This window comes from Sitophilus oryzae, unplaced genomic scaffold (genome assembly GCF_002938485.1).
Source record: "Sitophilus oryzae breed Bouriz unplaced genomic scaffold, Soryzae_2.0 scaffold_1640_pilon_pilon, whole genome shotgun sequence".
NCBI lineage: Eukaryota > Metazoa > Arthropoda > Insecta > Coleoptera > Curculionidae > Sitophilus > Sitophilus oryzae.
In genome coordinates this window covers 1,308,489-1,332,262 of record NW_022146326.1, presented here as the reverse complement: position 1 = coordinate 1,332,262, position 23,774 = coordinate 1,308,489, and the positions used below count along the sequence as shown (strand labels likewise).

At 34.7% G+C, this 23,774-nt stretch overlaps 1 protein-coding gene across 2 annotated transcripts in view; it reads left to right on the top strand.

Moving 5' to 3' along the window:
• The window catches only part of LOC115880658 (collagen alpha-2(IV) chain), a 75,909-nt gene extending 52,831 nt beyond the window's left edge, over positions 1–23,078 (top strand). For both annotated transcript variants that reach the window (XM_030897938.1, XM_030897936.1), the window contains 6 exons: positions 1,601–2,068; positions 4,541–4,924; positions 7,786–9,751; positions 11,586–12,500; positions 16,098–16,414; positions 22,010–23,078. In XM_030897938.1, the coding sequence (XP_030753798.1) occupies positions 1,601–2,068; positions 4,541–4,924; positions 7,786–9,751; positions 11,586–12,500; positions 16,098–16,414; positions 22,010–22,267 (4,308 nt within the window). In that variant the 3' untranslated portion in view covers positions 22,268–23,078. The remainder of the gene's footprint in view (positions 1–1,600; positions 2,069–4,540; positions 4,925–7,785; positions 9,752–11,585; positions 12,501–16,097; positions 16,415–22,009) is intronic.
• The last annotated feature ends 696 nt before the right edge of the window (positions 23,079–23,774 follow it).

Sequence of the window (23,774 nt, the reverse complement as noted above, 5' to 3'; positions counted from 1 at the left end):
ACGTTTAAGTTTCGTTTTCATGCATCCGAATTTCGGAGGTTTTCTTTAAAAAAAATGACGTCATAAATTTGTAAACGTGTTTCGTCCATTCCTTTATTTTTTCCGAATTTCTTGGTTAATTATTTGTTGGTAGTTATTAAAATCTCCGAAAGTCAGGCAAATTGCTTTTAAACAGAAAACGGTCGAATTTCGTATGGCCGAAATTTTAGATCAACATTAGTTCCGAAATTATTTTGAAAAAATCGATAAAAAATGATCTCATATCTCCGAAAAAAAGCATTTTAAGACATAAATTTATACGAACTTTTTTACTTATTTTTATCTGCAGAATATGCTGCCGAAGCTTCCCGAATACTATTCGGACCACCCTGTATATTTCACATTTTCCTAACCTGATATACAGGGTGGTCCGAACTGTATGCCGGAAACTTCGGCAGCATATTCTGCAGATAGAAATAAGTAAAAAAGTTCGTATAAATGTATGTCCTAAAATGCTTAGTATCGGAGATACATAGTGTAGAAATATCATTTTTATTTAGATTTTTTCCAAATAATTTATGAAGTAACGTTAATATTTGGATGAAAATTGGTGCCTGGGAGTTTTTTGACATGAGAAATTTGATTTTGGTGTCAATATGACTCCTACTTGTAGAGGGCGCCACCTACATATTTTTTTACTAGTTTGAAGAGTAATAACTTTTCGCCTGTACCTTGTATAAAATTACTAAGTAAAAAAATGTACATTTACGACGTCTTTTACGTAAAAAAGGGCTCTTGGTAAAAATCTCGAGTAATAGTTCTCGAGATATTTGGAATCGAAATTATCAATAACTGTCATCATTGACACAATTAATTAAACATGTTGACTAAATAGTTATTAGACTGAAATCATAAATTTGAAACATTTTTGTGCCAAAAGTTGAGAAACTTTGAAACTGAGAAAAGAAACTGTTTGATCATCATTTTTTTCGCAGATAAATTTAATTAATTTAAAAAGAATCAAAATTTCCCAAATTTATTATTTCAGTCAAATAACTATCTACCCAACGTGTTTATTTTTTGTTAATAATGACATGTATTGACTATTTCATTCTAAATATCTTGGTTGCTCGTAGCGATTTTTACTAAGGGACATCTTTTACGTAAAAAGTCGCGGAAATGTATGTTATTTCACTCTGTAGTTTTTTACACGTACGGACGAAAAGTTATTACTCTTCAAAACAGTTAAAACACATGTAGGTGACGGCCCCTACAAATAGGAGTCATATTGACATGAAAAAAAAAATTTCTCATGTCAAAAAACTCCCAGATACTATTTTTTATCCAAATATTGACGGTACTTCAGAAATTGTTTGGAAAAAAAGCGAAATAACAGTGAAACTTAGTACAGGGTGTAGGTATCTCCGAGACTAAGCATTTTAGGTCATACATTTATACGAGCTTTTTACTTATTTTTACCTGCAGAATATGCTGCCGAAGTTTCCGGAATACAGTTCGGGCCACCCTATCGTCCCTAATTTTCCAATCGTCTTCCTGTATGATTTAGGATATTACTTCACCACTGATAAAATTAAAATATTTCTCTCAATGTTACAAACAGGGACGTGATGGATACTCGGGACCGCCAGGACCAGTGGGCCTTAAAGGCGACAGAGGCATGGAAGGCTTACCAGGCCTGAACGGAAGACCCGGCGTCAAAGGTGAACCCGGTAAGGACGGCCCTGCCGGCTTACCCGGCCTACGAGGTCCTCCAGGACCACCGGGAGGCGGCAAAGGAACACCCGGACCACCCGGACCGGCAGGACCCAGAGGATATCCCGGACCGCCGGGACCGAAGGGTACGGATGGCTTCCCCGGCGAGCCCGGCGCAAGAGGACCGCAGGGACTAATAGGCGGACCCGGCTCACCTGGAACACCTGGATCAGAAGGTCCGCCAGGTGAGAAGGGCGATAAAGGAGAATCTGGTATGGTTGGTTTCCCTGGTGGGGAGGGGCCGCGAGGGTACCAAGGTTTACCAGGACCACAAGGACCGCGTGGTTTTCCTGGAGAAAAAGGATTATCCATAGTGGCAAGTATATTTTCCTTAGATGTTATAAACTTCGTGGATAAATATACCGGGTGTCTCAAAAGTGGCTCACCCCTATAATTTTTTTATTTTTTTTAGATTAAAAACGAGATTTGGTATGTTAGTATATGGCATTAATTAGGATTGATTGACGTATTCAATTTTTTTCTGTTTCACCGGAAATGACTACAACTTTTGATTTTTAAATAACCCTCTCGGTATTTTTTTTACTTTATTCGATAGAAAATAACACTCTGAATAGAATGACATATCCTATGTCAACTTCTGACATTTTCGCATATGGTTTATTTAAAATTATAACTTGCGGTTTGTAACGAAAATTTGACTTGAAATACCAAGTCTGTGGTATCAAATTATTCCTAAAAAATGCTTTTTCCAAATATGCTAATGAGCCACTCTCGTTCCATTTGAAAAAATTGAGATATGATTAAAAATACGATTTGAGCATTTTCTAACTGGCCAGAATAAGACACTAAAAACATTACACGATCAAATCTACTTTTCCAAGGCTCCTTGTTTAAGAATTAGTGTTTTTAATATAGCCATGGCAATCTAGAATTTTAAAATACAGTCATTCTATTCAGAATGTCATTTTCTATCGAATAAAGTAAAAAAATACCGAAGGTGCCATTTAAAAATCAAAAGTTGTAGTCATTTCCGGTGAAACAGGAAGTAACTAAAAACAATTGAATACGTCAATCAATCCATACCAAATCTCATTTTTTATCTTAAAAAATAAAAAAGTTTTAGGGGTGAGTCACTTTTGAGACGCACCCAGTATTTTTGATATACAGGGTTGTTCACCACATACGACACGAGATATTGTAGCTAAACGATTAGATTTTGACAAATTGTAAGTATTGGGTTCGTTGAAGGACTATTAGAGCTACAATTTAAAAATATTTTTACAAGATACAGAGTGTCCCAAATAAGTAAAAAATACTATAGTTGTGATTGTGAAGTGTTATTCTATTTTTACATTCTACGATTGAAATAAAGGTAAATTTGATTAAGGTTTATCACACTTAAACCTGACCGTTTTTGAAATATTTTCAATTTTGGAAAATTGCAGTAAAATATTTAAGGCTTCATTTCTCCAAGGGTATCAAAGTTTTTAATACTAAATATTTACTGAAGATTATTTATTGATCGGATATTCTGTCGCAATAATAAAAATTATACTACCTTATACAGTGTCCAAAAATAAATGTATAACTGCACTCTGCATAAGGTAGAATTTTATTTATTATTGCAACACAATATCTGATTAATAAATAAACTTCAGTGAATATTTAGTATTAAAAATTTTGATATTCTTGTAGAAATGAAGCCTTAAAATGTTTACTGCAATTTCATAAAATTGAAAATATTTCAAAAACGGTAAGGTTTAAGTATGATAAACCTTAATCAAATTTACCTTTATTTCAATCGCAGAATCTAAAAATAGAATAATATACAGGGTGTTCCGTTTAAAAAAATACAACTATAATATTTTTTTCTTATTTGGGACAATCTGTATCTTGTAAAAATATTTTTAAATTGTAGCTCTAATAGTCCTTCAACGAACCCAAAACTTACAATTTGTAAAAATCTAATCGTTTAGCTACAATATTCCGTGTTGGATGTGGTGAACAACCCTGTATATTTCTATATCTTTTTATACGATATAGCTGTCGGTCTCTACGTTCCGTTGTTTTATACCGGTAATTTTTTAGAAGTAACTATGGTTAGGTTATATCTAAATAAATGTTGTAAAATAACAGTTTGTTACATAGTAACCCATCTAAATGCTCTACACCATGATACAAGAAGGTTAGGTTAGATTAGGTTAGCTCTACACCATACACTCAACCTTTCTAGTTTAATGATAGTTTACAATTTCACTCAGTTGCAAGGTTGCCACCTTTTGTATTTAAAAAATCGGGACAGCACTAGTGCTACGTTTTTTCTTAAATGTAAAATTTTATGTACCCATCGGATTTTGAAACAATATATTTCATGCCATTTAAGTTAACTTAAAAAAAACTATTCGAAATTTATAAATAATTATGAAAAAATAAAAAATGAAAAGTTGAAAACTAAATTAATAAACAGTCAATTAAATCTAAAACAACTAGAACAAAACCTAAACAAAATAAAACGTTTCAGCTGTATAACCTGTATAATTGCCTTTATTAGTTTATTTAATTATCTTTAAATGAGCATTTTTTGGCAAAATAAAACACTAATTCACCAAAATACACAAAAACATTTTAAAATATAATATATTTAGTATATAGACAAGCATAAAAAGGCCTTTACACCTACAAGTGCGCTAATTTCCATTAACCACTTTACTTTTAACACAGAACGCGCGTTTCGTTAACCGAAAATTATTATTATATCTATTATATTTTTATTATATTATTGAGAACTGATGATTAGGCAACCCTACTAAGCTGTGTCTAATTTCAGGGACCCAAAGGACAAGACGGCTCGCCAGGTCGCGATGGCTTGAAAGGGACCAAAGGTGAAAAAGGGTACCAAGGACCGCGCGGTACGCCCGGCGATTCAAGGGACGGAATACCAGGTGAAATCGGTTTCCCAGGTCCACAGGGAGAAAAAGGTAACGCTGGACGGCCAGGCATACCCGGAAGCCCGGGTATCAACGGGATGAAAGGGGACAAAGGTGGCACCTGCCAGAATTGCCGCCCCGGTGAGAAAGGAGATAAGGGTGAAAGAGGATTCGATGGTAGAGATGGTGAGGTGGGACCCAGAGGACCACCTGGGTCACCTGGAATTATGGGCGCGCCAGGACTTGACGGCCCTATGGGAATACCTGGAGTTCCTGGAAAAGACGTAAGATATTATGAAGAAAAATAGATTTGATTGAAATGGTAATAAAGATAGCTCACGGCATCATGTATTCAGGGTGGCGCACCTTATTCGCCTCGGTTAATTATATGAAAACGGAAAGATGTAGAAACAAACTATTTTATGGGTATGCGTGGAAAGACAATGTACATAATTTAAAATTATTTTGAAATGTACAGGGTATGTCAGCACTAATATCCATACCAAAGTTATATTTTTTTCTTATGAAACACCCGGTATTTTATTTCATATTTGGCCACAAAGTAAGGCATTTATCATAAATAATATTAAATATGTTTATAAGCTTTGGTTTTCGAGATATTTAAAGATATTTAAATATGCATGCTATAATAAAAAAAATTTCAACACCCTGTAGAATGATTTTCAGAATTAATTCTTGTGCTGACTTTTAGGCCAAAGAAATAAACTTCCTATATATTCCTAATAGGGTTTCCTATACCTATCTAGCTCAGGTTTTGAATAAAGAGCAATTTTTCAATAAAATGACAACCATGAGGGCTAATGTCGTCATGGGAAGTTTCTAGTAACAGTTAGTAGCTATTCGAAATTAGTTTCTGGAGTTTATTTAAATGTATACCAGTTTACTTTTATTTAATTTACCCCTATAATAATTTAGTAAATAATATTTATTAAATATAATATGTATTTATTATTCTATCAAGAAAAACGAAGAAGTAGTTCTGTGATTTATTTTACGATGACTTATAGATATATCGATTTTCTATAAAAGAGCTAATTACGCCAAATTCATTTTCTTCACTTCCAACGACAGGTTTCTGCCTAATAGGTTTTTTTTTATAAACCACACTATCAGCTCTGCGAAATAGGACAAGTAGTTTTTCAAAGGAACGCTTATCAGGAAGATTCCTATTTGGATCACTAATAACATATCCATTCATTCCGTCAGCAGATACTCCTATATTTTTCTTGATAAAATATTGAAAAATCGATTTTCATTCAAAATCTGAACTAGATAGGTATAGGAAACCCTAATATAGTGTGAAAGAGCATTTGGAGCATTAAAAAGGGGAAAGAGCAATTTTTTTTTGTTAATTAAGACCTTTGGATAAATATATTTGATAGTCTAATGTTTTTCTTGTCTTTTCCTGGCCAGTTAAAAGATGTCCAAATCGTATTTTTAATTATAACTCAATTTTCTCAAATGGAACAATGGTGTCTCATTAGCATATTTGGAAAAAGCATTTTCTACCAATATTTTGGTACCACGTACGTGGTACTTCGAGTTAAATTGTCGTTACATTTATGGCCAGGGCACTCTAGATTGAAATTTAAAAATGCTGCTTTTTTAAGGGAAAACGTCAAAAGTTGCCATACGATATGCCATTCTATTCAGATTCAGTCATTTTCTATCAAATAAATTAAAAAAATATCGGGAATACAATTTCAAAATCAAAAGTTCTAGTAATTTCCGGTGAAACAGGAAGTGGATGAAACTAATTGAATGCGTCAATCAATCCTCAATCATTTATGCCATATATGCCATATACTAATACCGTGCTGGCAACTGTTACTTTTGGGTCGGCATTTACATGTGTGGAAGTAAATCGCATAGGGATCTTATTAAGTCGGAGTGAGAGAAATGCGACGGACCGACGCGACGCGCGACGGTGTGCTGTTGCGGCGTTGCCGATACGCCTTTCCCTATCAAGTAAAGTAAAATCACGATCGCAAACTGCTTATTTTTAAAAGACTTTTTTTTCAAGAGATAACTAGATAAAATCATTAGACATGTTTCTGAGCATCTGAAATGGAATTATAAGGATATCGTTAGGGTGTCATTTTTTCATAACGAGAAAACGTCAGTAATCGCGATAATTTAAAAACTCAACTTTTTAACACATAACAGGCCATAACTCAAGAACCACTTTAGATATTGAAACTTTTTTTTATTTTCAAGATCGGATATTTTACAATATGTTTACATAAGAAAAAATCGATAAGGTTGTTTTTTCCATTCAAAAATTGTAAACAATCCATCCATTTACTTTTAGAGCATAACAATTTTCAGTAATCGTGTAATTTATTTATTGATAAAGATTTTCACATACTGTCTACAAAGAAAATACAGCAGAAATATTAACAAAGTTCTTGAAAAAACTACAACCTATTATTTCTAATAGATTTCGAGATATCGATTTTTGAATTCAGAGTTCTAATAGCGCGACCACTATCGAACACCCACTCAATTCCACTTATTTTTACCAAAAATGCAAGTGTTTCTAGCTTGCACTTAAAAAAATTCAAGCTATAGAGAAAATTAAGTATCACGAGACGTAATTAAATCGTGAAGCTGAACGCATGACGTACACCTTTCCATAGAAGTTTAAGTACTGACAGAGGTATTGGTCGACCGGTCAACTGCGACTAATCTGCTATATCCTCTTCCATGTTTCTTAGCGATGTGCACAGTTTCTCGGTTTATTTCGTACGTTTGGCAACGTGTTTACTGTCCTCTCTTTGTTCAGTACATTATAAACGCATTGTACTCTTCTTACATACGGAAATCTCGACCCAAGACTAACCTTTGCCAGCCCTTAGTATATAAAATCTCATTTTTTTATCTGAAAAATTGAAAAATTTTAAGGTGAGCCACTTTTGAAAGACACCCGGTATGTGCTTTTATTTTTAATTTTCTCAATTATAAATCGAGTCAGTTATTATCTCTCAATTATCAAATCTCAACAGTATCTTATCTAGAGAATATACCGGAGATCTTAGTTTAGGACATGTTTCTCCTATGGCGTGGGCTCTTTTTAGACCTATTTCACTTATAAAAACTTCTAACTTCTAGCTATTTTTTGTAGGGTAAAGATGGAATGGACGGCCCTATTGGACCCGAAGGTCCACCCGGCCGACCGGCCCAAATACCCATGAACATGGTTAAAGGAGAAAAAGGCGAAAAGGGAGAGAGAGGAGATCGAGGATTCACCGGTCCCAAAGGAGAGAGAGGTTTCGTCGGACCTAAGGGCGACATGGGACAACCCGGTTTCCCTGGAGAAAAAGGCGACAAAGGCCTAACAGGACGTCCCGGCATAAACGGTCTACCAGGTAGAAACGGAGAACCCGGCCATAAAGGTCTGAAAGGAGACAGCGTCAAAGGAGAAACAGGTTTACAAGGATTCCCCGGCGAACAAGGAGACAAGGGAGACTCAGGTCCTCCCGGTAGACCCGGCGCTCCCGGCAGATGCGCGGCAAGTGTCATAGCTCAAATGAAAGGCAATGCCGGCGCACCCGGACAAAAGGGTGACCAAGGACCCAGTGGTTTTCCTGGAACTCCAGGCGAGAAAGGAGAACCTGGTCGTCCCGGTCCCAGAGGAACGAACGGTTTGCAAGGTCCGCCCGGCCCGATTGGCCGAAGAGGACTACCGGGACCTAGAGGAGATAAAGGAAACGTTGGACCCATGGGATTCCCAGGTGAGAACGGTCTAGACGGAGTAAAAGGCCTGCCGGGACTTCAAGGGCTTAGAGGTGACAAAGGAGAAGCGGGAATCCCTCAAGTAGGACCACCCGGCATTCCCGGTCCTGTAGGTGTAAAGGGGGAAAAAGGTTTACCCGGATTCCCCGGTAAACCTGGACCGCGTGGAAATGACGGACTAAACGGACTGCTAGGCGAGAAAGGTGACATCGGAACTCCCGGCCTGAACGGTCTTCCAGGACCCGTCGGTCCCAAAGGAGAACCAGGACCGTTAGGTCCATCGGGCGTACCCGGACTAACTGGACCAAAAGGAGAACCCGGTCCAAAAGGAGCTATAGGATTTTCTGGCGCAGCTGGAAAGCCGGGATTACCAGGCTTCCCCGGAGCTAAGGGAGATAAAGGAGAAACCGGACTACCCGGATTACAGGGACTGAAAGGAACAATAGGAAGACCAGGCGCTCCGGGTTATCCTGGTATGGACGGCCAGGACGGTCCTAAAGGTGATAAAGGCGATAAAGGATATCCCGGACCACCGGGTCCGCAAGGTTTAGTTGGCATGCCTGGAGAACGAGGCTTCAGCGGTAGTAAGGGTGATAGAGGACCAATTGGCCCTCCCGGTTTACCTGGACCTCCTGGTTTAGATGGAATCAAAGGAAATGACGGTACTCCAGGATTAACTGGCAGAAAAGGTGAACCTGGTACATTCGGTGAAAAGGGACAAAAGGGAGAATATGGACCGCGAGGTCCTGAGGGCTTGCCCGGTAAACCAGGACCGATAGGCTTCAAGGGCGATACTGGATTGCCTGGAATCGGTCTTCCTGGTCGTTCGGGAATAAAGGGTGATCGTGGACCACCTGGTGTTGATGGCAGTCCTGGGACACCAGGAAGTAAAGGGGATCGTGGTCAGGTAGGTCTATCCGGAAGAAAAGGCGATCGCGGATTCCCAGGAATTAACGGAGAACCCGGTCTGGATGGAAAAGATGGGATGGTCGGTTTGAAAGGTGACAGAGGTTTTCCTGGCATTCCTGGTCTGACCGGTCTAAAAGGCGACAAGGGACAACCTGGAAACAATGGCTATGATGGACTTAAAGGTGAAATCGGTCCTCATGGACCTATAGGTCCTGTAGGGTTCCCGGGTCTACCAGGAGATATAGGCGAAAGGGGACCACCGGGACCTTTTGTGCCTATTAAAGGAGACAAAGGTGAATCTGGACCAGCTGGTCTAATAGGTCGGATTGGTGACAAAGGCGATAGAGGATTCCCCGGAGCACCGGGCCCAGTGGGTGAGAAAGGCGACGTGGGATTCCCTGGCGTTAAAGGAGATCGCGGTTGGCCTGGACCAGAAGGAAGAAAAGGTATATAATTTTGAAACACCCTGTAATATTCTATAATTTATTACTCGCGTCTAGCGCATATAATTCTATTTACCTCCCTGGCTCCGGCAAGGTCATGTGCGATGCGTACGCACGTTCTCGGGTTCGCAAAGTTTTGTATTTACTGGATTTTATTTTTCAAAATAAAATATATGAAATAAATTAGGCATATACAAGACGGTCCGAACTGTATTCCGGAAACTTTGGCAGCATATTCTGCAGATAAAAATAAGTAAAAAAATTGGTATCTATATAAATGTATTTCCTAAAATGCTTCGTTTCGGAGATACAGGGTGTGGAAGTTTTGACGTAAGAAATTTGATTTTGATATCAATGGCCGCGTTCACCAGAGCAAACAGTTTGCGCTTTGCTTATTCTATCTTATTCAGCACTGGATCTTTCTGGTGAACGCTTATGAAACACGACCATCGAGTAGATAACAGTTTAGACAAAGAAAATAAGTAATAAAAACAGTTTAGACAAAGAAAAATGAGTTTAATTAAACAAGCAAAAGAAATGGTCGCTTCCAAAAATGGCGATCGCTGTATTAAACATCTGGACTGGACTGTTCACCCAATAGTTTCCAAGCGCTAAAAAAGGTATATTGGTAAAAATCGCTACGAGTAATAGTTCTTGAGATATTTGGAATCGAAATTATCAATCCCTATGATCATTGACATAAATTACACATGCTGACTAAATAGTTATAGGCTAAAATCATAAATTTGAAATGTTTTTGTGCCAAAAGTTGAACAAATAAAACAAAAACTGTTTAAAGATGTATTATCAATTTAAAAAAAATAAAAATTTCGCTAATTTATTATTTCAGTCAAATAACTATCTACTCAACATGTTTATTTTTTGTCAATAATGACATGTATTGATTATCTCCATTCTAAATATCTTGAGAACGGTTGCTCATAGCGATTTTTACAAAGAGACATTTTTTACGTAAAAAATCACGTATATTTTTTGTGGTGCCCCCTACAAATAGGAGTTATATTGACATCAAAATCAAATTTCTCGTGTCAAAGAACTCCCAGACACCAATTTTCATCCAAATATTGACTTTACTTCAGAAATTATTTGGAAAACATCGAAATATAAATGAAAATTCTTCACCCTGTATCTCCAAGAGCATTTTAAACATTTTAGGACATATATTTATACGAACTTTTTTACTTATTTTTATCTGCAGAATATGCTGCCGAAGATTCCAGAATACAGTTCGGACCACCCTGTATACAGTCTATTATATTGAATGGACGAGGGAAATAATTATTTACGACAAAATAGAGAAAATATTTAGGTATTTTACGACCAAAAATTAATTTCTGGATAAAAAAATCTTCTTACTAAAAAATCGATTTACTTTGAGATAAAAATGTAATGTGTGTATAAAATATTCTTACACAGAGCGTTCAAAAATTCAAACATGTATTTGAAAAATTGCATTTGTTTGGGAAGCGAAATTTAAGGTCTAAAGAGAGAAGATACAAAAATACTTTGTACAAAAAGATTTGGACTGAATAAGTTTCTGTATTGACTTTAGTGCAATGCAAACGAAAAGATTTTTATTTGCATTGCTGTAGGCACAACGACTAAGAGCAACAAATTATCCAAAATATAAAGTATGTATGCATAATTTATTTCAAATATTTTATATTGAACGCCAAAATAACTTCCAGTAAATAAAAAACTTTACGAACCTGAGAACGTGCGTACGCATCGCATATGACCTTGTCGGAACCAGGGAGCTAAATAGCATAAAATTATAAGAGCTTGACGCGAGTTAATGTATTGACTTTTCTTCTAGGTGAGCAAGGTATTTCGGGACTTCCCGGAGCCACCGGACTAACAGTAAAAGGAGAAAAAGGTTTACCCGGATTGCCCGGAAAACATGGAAGAGAAGGCGCTCCCGGCTTGCAAGGCGAAAAGGGTGACATAGGTCTATCCGGACTATCAGGAAGACCGGGACCCCAAGGACCTCCAGGACCTTTAGGACCCCAAGGACTAAAGGGCGACAGAGGATTTGACGGTGCACCGGGAACTGAAGGACCACCAGGCAGGCCGGGACCTCCCGGATTAGAAGGTCTCTCAGGTGAAAAGGGTGAACGTGGACCACCAGGTTTAATAGGTTCTCCCGGCGAAAAAGGCGACAGAGGTCTAAGTGGTTTACAAGGGCCCGTGGGACCTAAAGGTGATAAGGGTGACAAAGGCCGTGATGGATTAAACGGAATGCCAGGCCTACCAGGCCCGAGAGGCTTTAAAGGTGCTATTGGACTTCAAGGAGAATTTGGAGCAATTGGTATTTCTGGTGAGAAGGGTGATAAAGGTAATGCTGGGCGTCCAGGACTAGCAGGCATTAAAGGAGAACGAGGTCAACCAGGTTTTAAAGGACTTCCTGGTGCTCTCGGTTTGCCTGGTGTAGATGGCCGTCCTGGCCAAAAGGGCTTCCCTGGAGATAAAGGAGACAGAGGTTATCCTGGCAGTCCTGGAATCCCTGGACTTGCAGGACCTAAAGGAGAACCTGGAATAGACGGTAGAGCTGGTCTCGATGGAATAAGTGGGGACAGAGGTTCGAAGGGTGAACCTGGGATACCATGCGAGCACATATCAGATTATCTCACAGGAACATTGTTAGTTCGGCACAGTCAGGCCAGTGAAGTTCCGCAGTGCGCACAAGGACACACCAAACTCTGGGATGGATATTCGCTTCTCTACGTCTCTGGTAAGAAAAATACGAAATCGGTTAATATCCCTTTCTAAATTAAAAATGAAAGTTGTAATCTGTCAATTATTCAAGGAAAAACAAAAACGTTGATATTTTGGTGAAAGTTTGAAACACCCTGTGTACTCCACAGGTAAGCAAAGAACAAGGATAACAAAGCAAGGAATTTAAAAATAATTTTGTCATCTAGGTGTATCTTTTCTCCATAGTCTGCTTTTTGATTCATCTTAATAACTTTTTTTTTGAGATATTCGGCTTTTGAAGAAGACACAAACATTTTTTCGAATGTTTTATAAATAAAATAGTGTTTATGATTTATGTAATGTCACTGTCATTGAAAATCATATTATTTTTGTCTGTTGGGCAGATACCCTAGCAGATATGGTTTTAAGTTCTAAAGTTGATCCATGCTCAATTTTTCCAGTTAAAAATCAGCAATAGCCGATACTTCAGAACTTAAAGCTATCTCTACCAGAGTAAACGTCAATAAACAATAATAACATGACTTTTCAATAACAGTGACATTACAAAAACAACAAACACTATTTTATAAGTACAGGGTGACCCACTAAGAATAGCTCTCTGCTGTATCTCGGAAAGTATTAGCCGTAGGGGCTGCTAATATTTATAACTAAAGAGGCTATGAGAAATTGCTGGAAATTATTTTGAAATTTGTAGAACGACCGGTAGGGGGCGCAACAAAAAATAAGAAAATGGAGTTTTTACACAATTTTGCCTAGATAAGGTGTACTATAAGTAATAGCTTCATAATCTTCAGTAAATTTTGAATATTTTTTGTTAAAGCCATTTTTCCCTATCTACCAAAATAAAGTGGTGGGGGAAGGTTAGATCTGTTTTTATTTAAATATTAATAACTCTGGACTGGATGATCGGAATTCAACAAGCGTAGGCTCGTTTAAAAGAGCGTTTCTTGCTCTATATTATACAATATAAACAATAATAATAAGCTTTTGAACGTAGGCGCTAGGGGGCGTTGCTTTACAATTTAACAAACATTGCGCGTTTTTTCAAAAAAATTAAATGCAATATATATGTAATTTTAGGTGGTCATAAAGAGTAGTAAAAACTTAAAAAGTCAGCGAAAACCGCATCTTGATATCTTCTTTCAAACCGAAGATATTAGCAAGATTATAATAAATACCAAAAAATAAGCCTTTAATTACCTACCTTAAATTTACAGCACGGTATCAGTAGTCCTCTTGAATATGCCCATTTTAACAAAAAATAAGATAGAAACAGTTAGTTTATTTTAAAATCGACGAAAAACCAGAATACCATAATACCAGAGGTATTAATATCTAATAATTAAGATATTAATAACAGTGGACTATGATTTTCTTTTGATCGGTTTTTCAAAATGCCAAAAACTTCAACTACTTCAAATAATAAAGGCAATAAAAAATGCTGCTAAGGCTATCAAAATGTTGATCTAATAACAATTTGACGTTTATACTCTTACGACAAAAGCAACTTTTTTCCAAAGCCTACCATGACTTCACTGAATCATCGTTTCTTGTCCACAGTTATTAATATCTTAATTATTAGATATTAATACCTCTGGTATTATGTTATTCTGGTATTTCGTCGATTTTAAAATAAACACACTGTTTCTATCTTATTTTTTGTTAGAATGGGCCTAATCAAGAGGGCTACTGATACCGTGTTGTAAAAATAAGGTAATTAAGGGCTTATTTTTTGGTATTTATTAAAATTTTGCTAATATCTTCGGTTTGAAGGAAGGTATCAAGATGCGGTTTGCGATGACTTTTTAAGCTTTTACTACTCTTTACTATCAGCTAAAATAACACATACTATCGTATTTAATTTTTTAGAAAAACGCGCTATGTTTGTTAAATTGTAAGAAAGCGCCCCCTAGCGTCTACGTTCAAAACCTTATTATTATTATTTTTATGGTATAGTATAGAGTAAGAAACGCTCTTTTAAACGAGCCCTCGCTTGTTGGATTCCGATCATCCAGTCCAGAGTTATTAATATTTAAATAAAGATAGATCTAACCTTCCCCCACCACTTTATTTTGGTAGATAGAGGGAAATGGCTCTAACAAAAAATATTCAAAATTTGCTGAAGATTATGAAGTTGTTACTTATCTAGGCAAAATTGTGTTAAAACTCCATTTTCTTATTTTTTGTTGCAGTTGTGCCCCCTAGCGGTCGTTCTACAAACTTGAAAATAATTTCTAGCAATTTCTCATAGCCTCATTAGTTATAAATATTTTTTTCCGCTGCCCCTACTGCTAATACTTTCCGAGATACAGCCGAGAGCTATTCTTAGTGGGACACCCGGTACATATGTTGATAAGGACCCAAAATCAATGCTAAAATTTCTGTAAATCGTTACTGTCTCAAAAGCGAATATCTCCAATAAAAATAAAGCTATTGAGAGGAATCAAAAAACAAACTATCGGCACAGATTAGGTATACTATATGTATACAGATAAAAATCTTATCCCTAATTCGTGGTACGAAAATTGTCTTTTATGACGATGTGAAAGGAGTAAAATTTCCTGTGCGCAAAAATAAACTCCCGTAAAATAACAATAAACAGCGTAATAGAGAGATACCGCTAAACCGAATAGCGTGCATGGACGTTAATAAAGCCAGGTCGGCTTATTATCGGATCGGATCGGAAAGAATTCTGTTCGCGTCGCGTCCGCTATTTAAACTTAACCTAACTTTGAATTTAAAACTTTGAAATTGTTTTGTTTACTAGGTATTTTAAAACTAAAGGTTCTTTAATATTGGAAGAGGTGGAATCCATATTTTGGGCCATTATTTAATTAATACTATTCCCAGCTACTTAAATATCAAATTACCTAATAAAACTAACGTAATAATTCAAAACAATTCAAACATAACCCATAACCTAAAATAAAAGATCTCGCCGGCCGGCCCCGGTTGTCAAATACCCGCACATGCCCATTTAAGCAATTTTTAAACGTTATTTAGAAATAGCGCTTGGTGTAATTGATCCGCAAATTACGTTAGACGGTAATGTTATTAGCGGGTGTTGCGTTAAAAATTGACTCGCGCATATCGTAACCATGATAAGGTACGCGTAAATACTGCATGACGCTATTCGGTTTTCCGATATCTCTCTAATAACTGTAAAGGTCAGGCGCTGTGCACAATTTTATAGGCCGTAAGTGGGCGTGCTATGTGCGCAAACTAGTAACCTAACTAGTGCCCGATTCCGAAAATTGGAACCAGGAAAAACAATAAAGAAAAAACAAAGTTTATAATCTGTATATAATCTGTGCTATCGGGAAAAGACGTACCTAGACAATTAAATTATTTTCAAATTCCTTGCAGGGTGTTTCAAACTTTCACCAAAATATCAACGTTTTGTTTTTCCTCGTATAATTGACCTCGCATATTTCATTTTTAATTTAGAGAGCGACACTAAAAAATTACTTAAATATAACTTTCTTGGGTGTTTCAAACTTTCACCAAAATATCAACGTTTTGTTTTTCCTCGTATAATTGACCTCGCATATTTCATTTTTAATTTAGAGAGAGACACTAAAAAATGACTTAAATATAACTTTCTTTTCTCTAGGAAACGAGAAAGCACACAGTCAAGATTTGGGAATGGCCGGTTCTTGCGTGAGGAAATTTTCGACGATGCCGTTTGTGTTCTGCGACATCGATAACGTCTGCAACTACGCCAGTAGAAATGACAAGTCGTATTGGTTGTCAACAAATGCGGCCATTCCTATGATGCCAGTGGAGACGTACGCCATCCAGGAATATATTTCCCGATGTGTCGTTTGCGAAGCTCCGGCTAATGTTATAGCTGTGCACAGTCAAAGTTCGTCACTGCCAGAATGTCCTTACGCTTGGAGTACACTATGGATAGGGTACAGTTTTGTCATGGTAAGTTGAACATAATTAAAAGCAGGTCCTATAAAAAATAACTTATGTACTACTTCAGCAAAATATTTTAACTACTACATGGTAACTCAAAAAAGGGTGAGTGGATCGAGATATTTTTTGAACTGCAAGACACTGTATATTATTGCATTTTTGGCTTCCTTCTTAATCACTTCACAAATTTTTTGGATATTATTAAATTTGTTTTGATAATGCGTCAGAGATATTAATAAATAAATGAAAAAAATATGTTTTTCAGCATTATTAAAAAAATATATTAAAAATTTAAGATTTGTATTTTGAAATCAAAACTATGCTAGGTACTTACTTTATTATAACTTAAATCATACAGGATACTTGACATTGCAAGTCAAACTTTCTAAAATACAAAATAATATTTCCTGCTTTTTTGAATGGAACATCCTGAAATTTTTTTGTTATATGGGAAATTAAAAAATGAACATTTTTTGTATTTAAAGTATTTTAAAATTGAGGCGTTTTTGCAAAAATCCCATTTGTCATTAATTGCAACTTTCGAGAAAAGTAAAAATAAGTTTTTTAATTGGATGTAAGTTTGATTACAAAAATTTTAATATTCGTAGTTGATCAGTTTGATAATTAGGCACCATTTCGCAATATAAATATTTTTTTTTTCTATCGGTTGTATTATAGGGGTCATTTTTAATTTGATATATGGGGTTTTTGCAGACAATTTTTATAGTTTTATAGAAAAAAGATATTTTTAAACCAAACCAAACCAAACATTTTTGTTAAATGATTTTTTCAAAAGATCATTTTTATTCAAAATATGTATGTAGGTACAATAAAATTAATAATTAATCTTCATCACTCATAACACCTACTGATATCATGGTCATCTAAATCCGTAATCTGCTTGGACGGAGAAGATGATTCCGTGAATAGTCTGTTATAAGAGTTTTTGACCTCGGTTTGATTAAAATATTCAGTTAAATCTTATGGGTTTTCATTTTTTCGCTGTGGAATATCTAAACGTTTATTATTGAAGGATTTAAATTCAAATTCTTTGGGTATACCACGTTTATCTTTTATAAGGCATTTTTCCCAGTTATCTGTATAAGTCTGTCGTACCAAAACAACCACAGGTTAACTGGTGGATGAGCAGACTTAAGAAAAAATTCCGATAATTTCGATAATAAGAGCTCATAGTTTCCCGTAAAAACAACGTAAGTCAATGACATCTGTGGTTTTTCGTGAAAACGTACCTTCATATATGGGATTTATGCAGAATCAGCGATATTTTTGTCGCTTATATCTTGGACTACTATCATTTTTGCGGAATTATTTCACGCAAGGGATGTAGTTAAATACTCCATCAATTTATAGATGACGTAAGTACATTTTGGAAAAAAATTGACAAATGGGGTTTTTGCAAAAACGCCTCAATTGTTAACGGTTTATTCGGGGTATTATTACATACTAGGTTTTTCCCACGACTACGTTCGCGTTACACCTCGAATAGTTCATGCATTGATTTAAATGATTTACTCCTTTGTATGTAGAGCTAGTGAGCCTTACAAATGCACTATTTAAACTATGTTTTTAAGAGTTTAGAGCTACTCGTATTTCATATGAAAGTTATCAATTGTCGATTTTCTGGGTATTATACAGGGCAAGTCTTGAATAAGTGCAAATATTTTCAGGGCTGGTAGATCTCGATAAAAAAAACATATTTTCTCTTTACCATCTTTCAAATAACTTCAAAATAACTGAGTTATTTTACTTTAAAAACGTTCTTAAATTTTGAGAACCACTGCAGCTTTTCGCGTTTTTCTGTCTTGTAAATTTAATCTACTACCTACGTATGTTGCCATATTATCAAGAAATTATGGTTTTTAACTAAAAACTAAAAAAAAATCCATAATGTTTTTCAAAAAATTCCAAATTTTCAAAAAAAATTTCGCGAAAAAACTCATAATCGTGTTTCTGGGATCAAATATACATACTACTTACTATTTTTGACTTATTACACATTTTTTACTTAAAATTTATAAAAAGCCATCAATATTCCAATTTCAAGAGCATTTTTATTCTTTTTAAATATTATGTACTTAAGAAAATTCGAAAATTTAAAAGCCGTTTTTTATTTTTTAATCGCCTGTATATGACTTTATGACACACTTTGTATACCCAAAATAAAACTTTTGATTAGACCCGTCTGAAATAAATAATCTGAATAAATCTAGAAGTTATCGAAATCAAAGTATTTCAAAGAAGTTCAATTTTGGCCACAAAATGTTTTTGAAATCTTGCTTTTTTTACACTTTTTTTTCAATTTTTTCTAACTACTTCCATTGACTGAAACTAATTATGTATGGTTGGATAGAGGGTGGATGGCGATCTTCCAGGGCGTTTTTTTATTTCTTAATTATATATAGATTATTTCCGAAATCGAGCCAAAGTCAATTTCAAAGAAATTTTGCAAAATCTGGAAAAATAAGATCTCTCCAAAATAATAAATAGTGAAATGATTATTTACCCCCTATAGATAGAACCCCTACCTATGGTCCCATATAAACTGTATTACTAAAATAAATAGTTTTGAAATATGAAGTTTTCAAATGAATATTTGAAATTTTCAATTGTCGCTTTACTTGATATACTCCCTTGATACTTTTTTATTTTTCATCTTTTTTTGGTTTATTAAGAGCACTAATACTGTATTTATAGTTATTTTTTATTCCTTGAAGGACAATTGAAGAAAAAATATTTCGTTCATATTATTGATGTGTCACTAAATAAACCCTTGTATAACATTTTATACTGCTAGATGTTATAGTAATGCATTTTCGAACAGCAAACTTTCATTCCTTATTCTACTCCCTAAGATTATAAATTTCATAAATTCGCTTTATCCAAATAATTAACTCATGTCTTTTAAATGATCCTTTGTGCCAATTTTTATGTGTATAATCCAGAGGTCACCAAGTTTTATATAATTTTTACTAACTTTACCCATTTGGTTGATGAATTTCAAAAATCTCTTCTAATTCTTTTTGTAGGATTTCATTCTTCTGGACCACATAGTAAAGAATTTTCATACAACAAATTGTTCCGACATAATTTTACCCTCTAAGAGGATGAATTTCCTAAAATCGCTTTGTGTAGCTAATTCACTAATGTCGTTTAAACGAACCTTTGTACTAATATTTATGAATCTAAAGCTGGCTGTATGAACTGACCCCTAAAATATCTAAAAACTTGATATATAATCTAACTGACAAACCACTGACAATGACAAATAATGTATTTCTGGAGGTATTGTGTGTAGGTGTTTTTCAGGTATGTTTTAATATTTAGTCGATTTACACAAACAAATAGCCATTCAACAATTTAAAAATACTTCATAACAAATCTACACATATATACCTTTCATTTAAAAAAAATCATCAAGATTGGTGAAGCGGTTTCGGCGGGATGGATGTGACAAAAAAAACCCTTGAGCTTTTATTATTCGCGTATATTATTACATTTATTTTGCGTATATTATTACATAATTATTATGTATATCAAGTATATATTAATATTATTACATATGGTCTTTCAACCAGACTAAAATCATTAGATGGCTTTGATATAGTTTACTGGGAAAGAGCCATAATAATGTAATATAATACGCGAAAATCTGCAAAACCGTCAAAAATTTAGAGACAAAACACTTTAAAGACGAAAAATGTTCATTTTTATGCTTTGCATTTAACAAAAAAAAATACAGGGTGTTTCTTTTAAATAATACGAAGAAAAATTATTTTACATTATACCGGGTGTGTGTGAAAAGTGGTTCACCCTTATAACTTTTTTATTTTTTAGATAAAACGGGATTTGGTATGTATATGACATAAATTAAGATTGATTGACACGAGGATTGACATATTCAATTGGTTTCGGTCACTTCCGGTTTCACCGGAAATTACTACAACTTTTGGTTTTTAAATGGCACCCTCGGTATTTTTTTACTTTATTCACAAGTCATATTGATTGGTTGGATGGTGGATAGGAAATGACACTCTAAATAGAATGACATATCATATGTCAACTTTTGACATTTTCGCATATGATTTATTTGAAATTGTAACATGCGGTTCATAACGACAATTTGACTCGAAATACCAAGTGTGTGGTATCAAATTATTCGTAAAAAAATGCCTTTTTCAAATATGCTAATGAGCCACCCTCGTTCCATTTGAAAAAATTGAGATATGATTAAAAACACAATTTGGGCATCTTTTAACCGGCCAGGACAAGACATTAAAAACATTAGATGATCAAATCTATTTTTCCAAGGCTCCTTGATTAAAAATTAGTGTTTTTAGCACAGCCATACACTCTAGATTGAAATTTAAAGTACAATTTGTTTTTGAGCGAATATGTCAAAAGTTAACATATGATATGTCATTCGATTCAGTTCAAAGTTAACATATGAGTGTCATTTTCTATCGAAAAAATAAAAAAAATAGCGAGGGTGCCATTTAGAAATTAACAGTTGTAGTAATTTCCGGTGAAACAGGAAGTGACCGAAAACGATTGAATACGTCATATACTAACATACCAAATCTCGTTTTTTTATCTAAAAAAATAAAAAAGTTATAGGGGTAAGCGACTTTTGAGACGCACCCGGTAGAGTTTGACGTAGAATTTTGAAAACTCTGTAACATTTAAGATTGTATTTACCATGCATTTATAGCAAAATAATTACAGACCAACTATATAGTAAGTACCTAGTATAGATTCGATTTCAGGTCCTTGTATTTTTAATATTTTTTTAGGAAAAGCTGAAAATATATATTTTTTATTTATTATTTATTTATTTATTTATATCTCTGAAACTACCAAAACATATTTAATAATATCTTAGGATTGTGTAAAGTGATCAGAAAGGACAGAAAGGAATCCAAGGGTATACGTATGCATAACATACATACATAGTCCATTTAAAAAAAATATATAATCCTGATCCACTTATACTTTTTTGACCCGCCCTGTAGATGTTTTCCTGAAATACATACATTTTTTTTGGACATAATTTTTCAAAAAAATATGAATTATGAAAACATTTCAAATTTATGATTTTACTGTAATAACTATCTAGTCAAAATGTTCAATTTTTGTTAATGATGACTTATGTCTTGTATTGATTATTTCGATTCTGAATATCTGGAGGACCATTAGTTGTAGCAATGTTTACCAAGAGATCTTTTTTACGTAAAAAATCGCGAAAATGTAGATTTTTTCACTCAGCTATTTTATACAGATACGAACAAAAAGTTATTATTAATTAACGCCCCATATATAAGTACGAGTGATATTGACATCAAAATCAAATTTCTCCTGTCAAAAACCTCCCACACACCAATTTTCCTCCAAATATTGATGTTAGAGTTCGGAAATTATTTGAAAAAATCGAAATTAAAGTGAAACTTCCACACCCTGTATCTCCGGAGCATTTTAGGACAATTTTTTTTACCTATTTTTATCTGTAGAATATGTTGTCGGTGTTTTCCGAATACAATTCGGATCACTCTGTATAAAACTTGCACTAACAATTTACTGACTTTGTAGCACACTGGTGCCGGAGGCAACGGAGGCGGCCAGTCCCTCTCCAGCCCCGGATCCTGTCTGGAAGACTTCCGCGCCTCGCCCTTCATCGAGTGCAACGGCGCCCAAGGTCACTGCCACTACTTCTCCAACATGCTCAGTTTCTGGATGGCCACCATCGAGTCCAGCCAGCAGTTCCAGAAACCCCAAAAGCAAACGCTTAAGGCTGGCAACATTCGCGAAAGAATCAGCAGATGCAAAGTTTGTATAAAGAACACGTAAAATATTCAGTCGTTTTAGGATAACATTTTTTTGTAATAACGCGAACTATATATCTTGGTTGTTCGTTTATGGTTTCTCTCTTTCCATAAACGAACCATCGATAGAAACCTGTGTTCAACCAATGAGTGTTCCTTCTTTGAGGTACTTGATCATCTGCTGTGATAACAATACTTGTAACAGGAGATCAAGTACTTTTGACCACGTGGGTGAAAATCAAATTGTATAAAAAGCTTATCTCCTAATACTCTTGTGCCATGACAAGTAAATATTTTGTATAGTAACTTTAATTGTATGTATGTAACTAAATGTAGGTACTATTTCTCTGGGTAAATAAAAGTATGCTTTTTTATATATTATGTACTGTTAGTTTGTTTTTTGTGATGCTGATTTTATCCTTGATGTCTTTTATTATATATAGCTTTAAAGATTTTTAAATTTCAATTTGTTAGTATCTTTCTCATAATGTTTTGGTGCTATTTTATTTTTTAATAATATCGCAGTGATTTTTCGTTGCTAATTTCTCTTTAGATTTTTAACATTCCTATTCGATATTCTTCGTTATTTTAGTCTAGTCAATGTAGAAAAAAAGGAAACAACACTTATTCGCTTTGTTTTTAATGTCAAAAGGATCACTGCCTTCATTTTATTTCGTTATAATTTAAAATGTCTATTAATAAGCACTGCCATATGTAATATTTATGCGTAATGTTAAGTATGTAATAAATTTGTTTATTCTTTACGAAATACCTACTACATTAGCTGTATTACCTACCAATGCTGTCCGTTTAATAAAGTAACAGTTTAAATTATATATTTGTGTTTCATTTACCATGTAATCCTACAGTTAGGATATACAGTGTGTCTCCGATTCGAGATCCACCATTGGAAAATCGGAAGTTAAAATAGATACAGAAAAAAAATATTAAAATTTTAGTGATATATTTCATAGTTCTCATACCATATCACAACTCCTATGAACTTAAAATTCCCAAAGGTTGCATACAGTTTAAAAAGAAGCGTAAATTTTATAAAAAGATAGCGTAAATTTCTGCCTGAAGGATACTGGGGTAGATGCCCATTGGTTCGGAGTAATTGGTTTTCGGCCCAAATACTCCTATCCCTGTTCCTGCTTTGGTTTTGGAAGCATCAGTATACCACGTTATGGTATGGTCTTTTATATAGTAATTACATTACATTAAATAAATAATTTATTAATTTTATTTTAATTTTATTAATTGTGGTTAATAAAATTGCGTTGAATAGCCTATATAAATTTCCTAATAAAAGTAAAATTTCCAATGATAACCCACATGCACGTCCCTATACATATAGTGAATCGGTCCACACTTTTTTAGCATTTAAATAAATAGGACCCATAAAATTATAATAAACCGAGAAAAAAAAATGAAGACTTTAACCTCCTACGTAGGTACGAAACAAAGCAGAATCACTGCCGAACCATCTACATAATATACAAAATGCTAATGTTTATCTGTGTCGTCTCTAC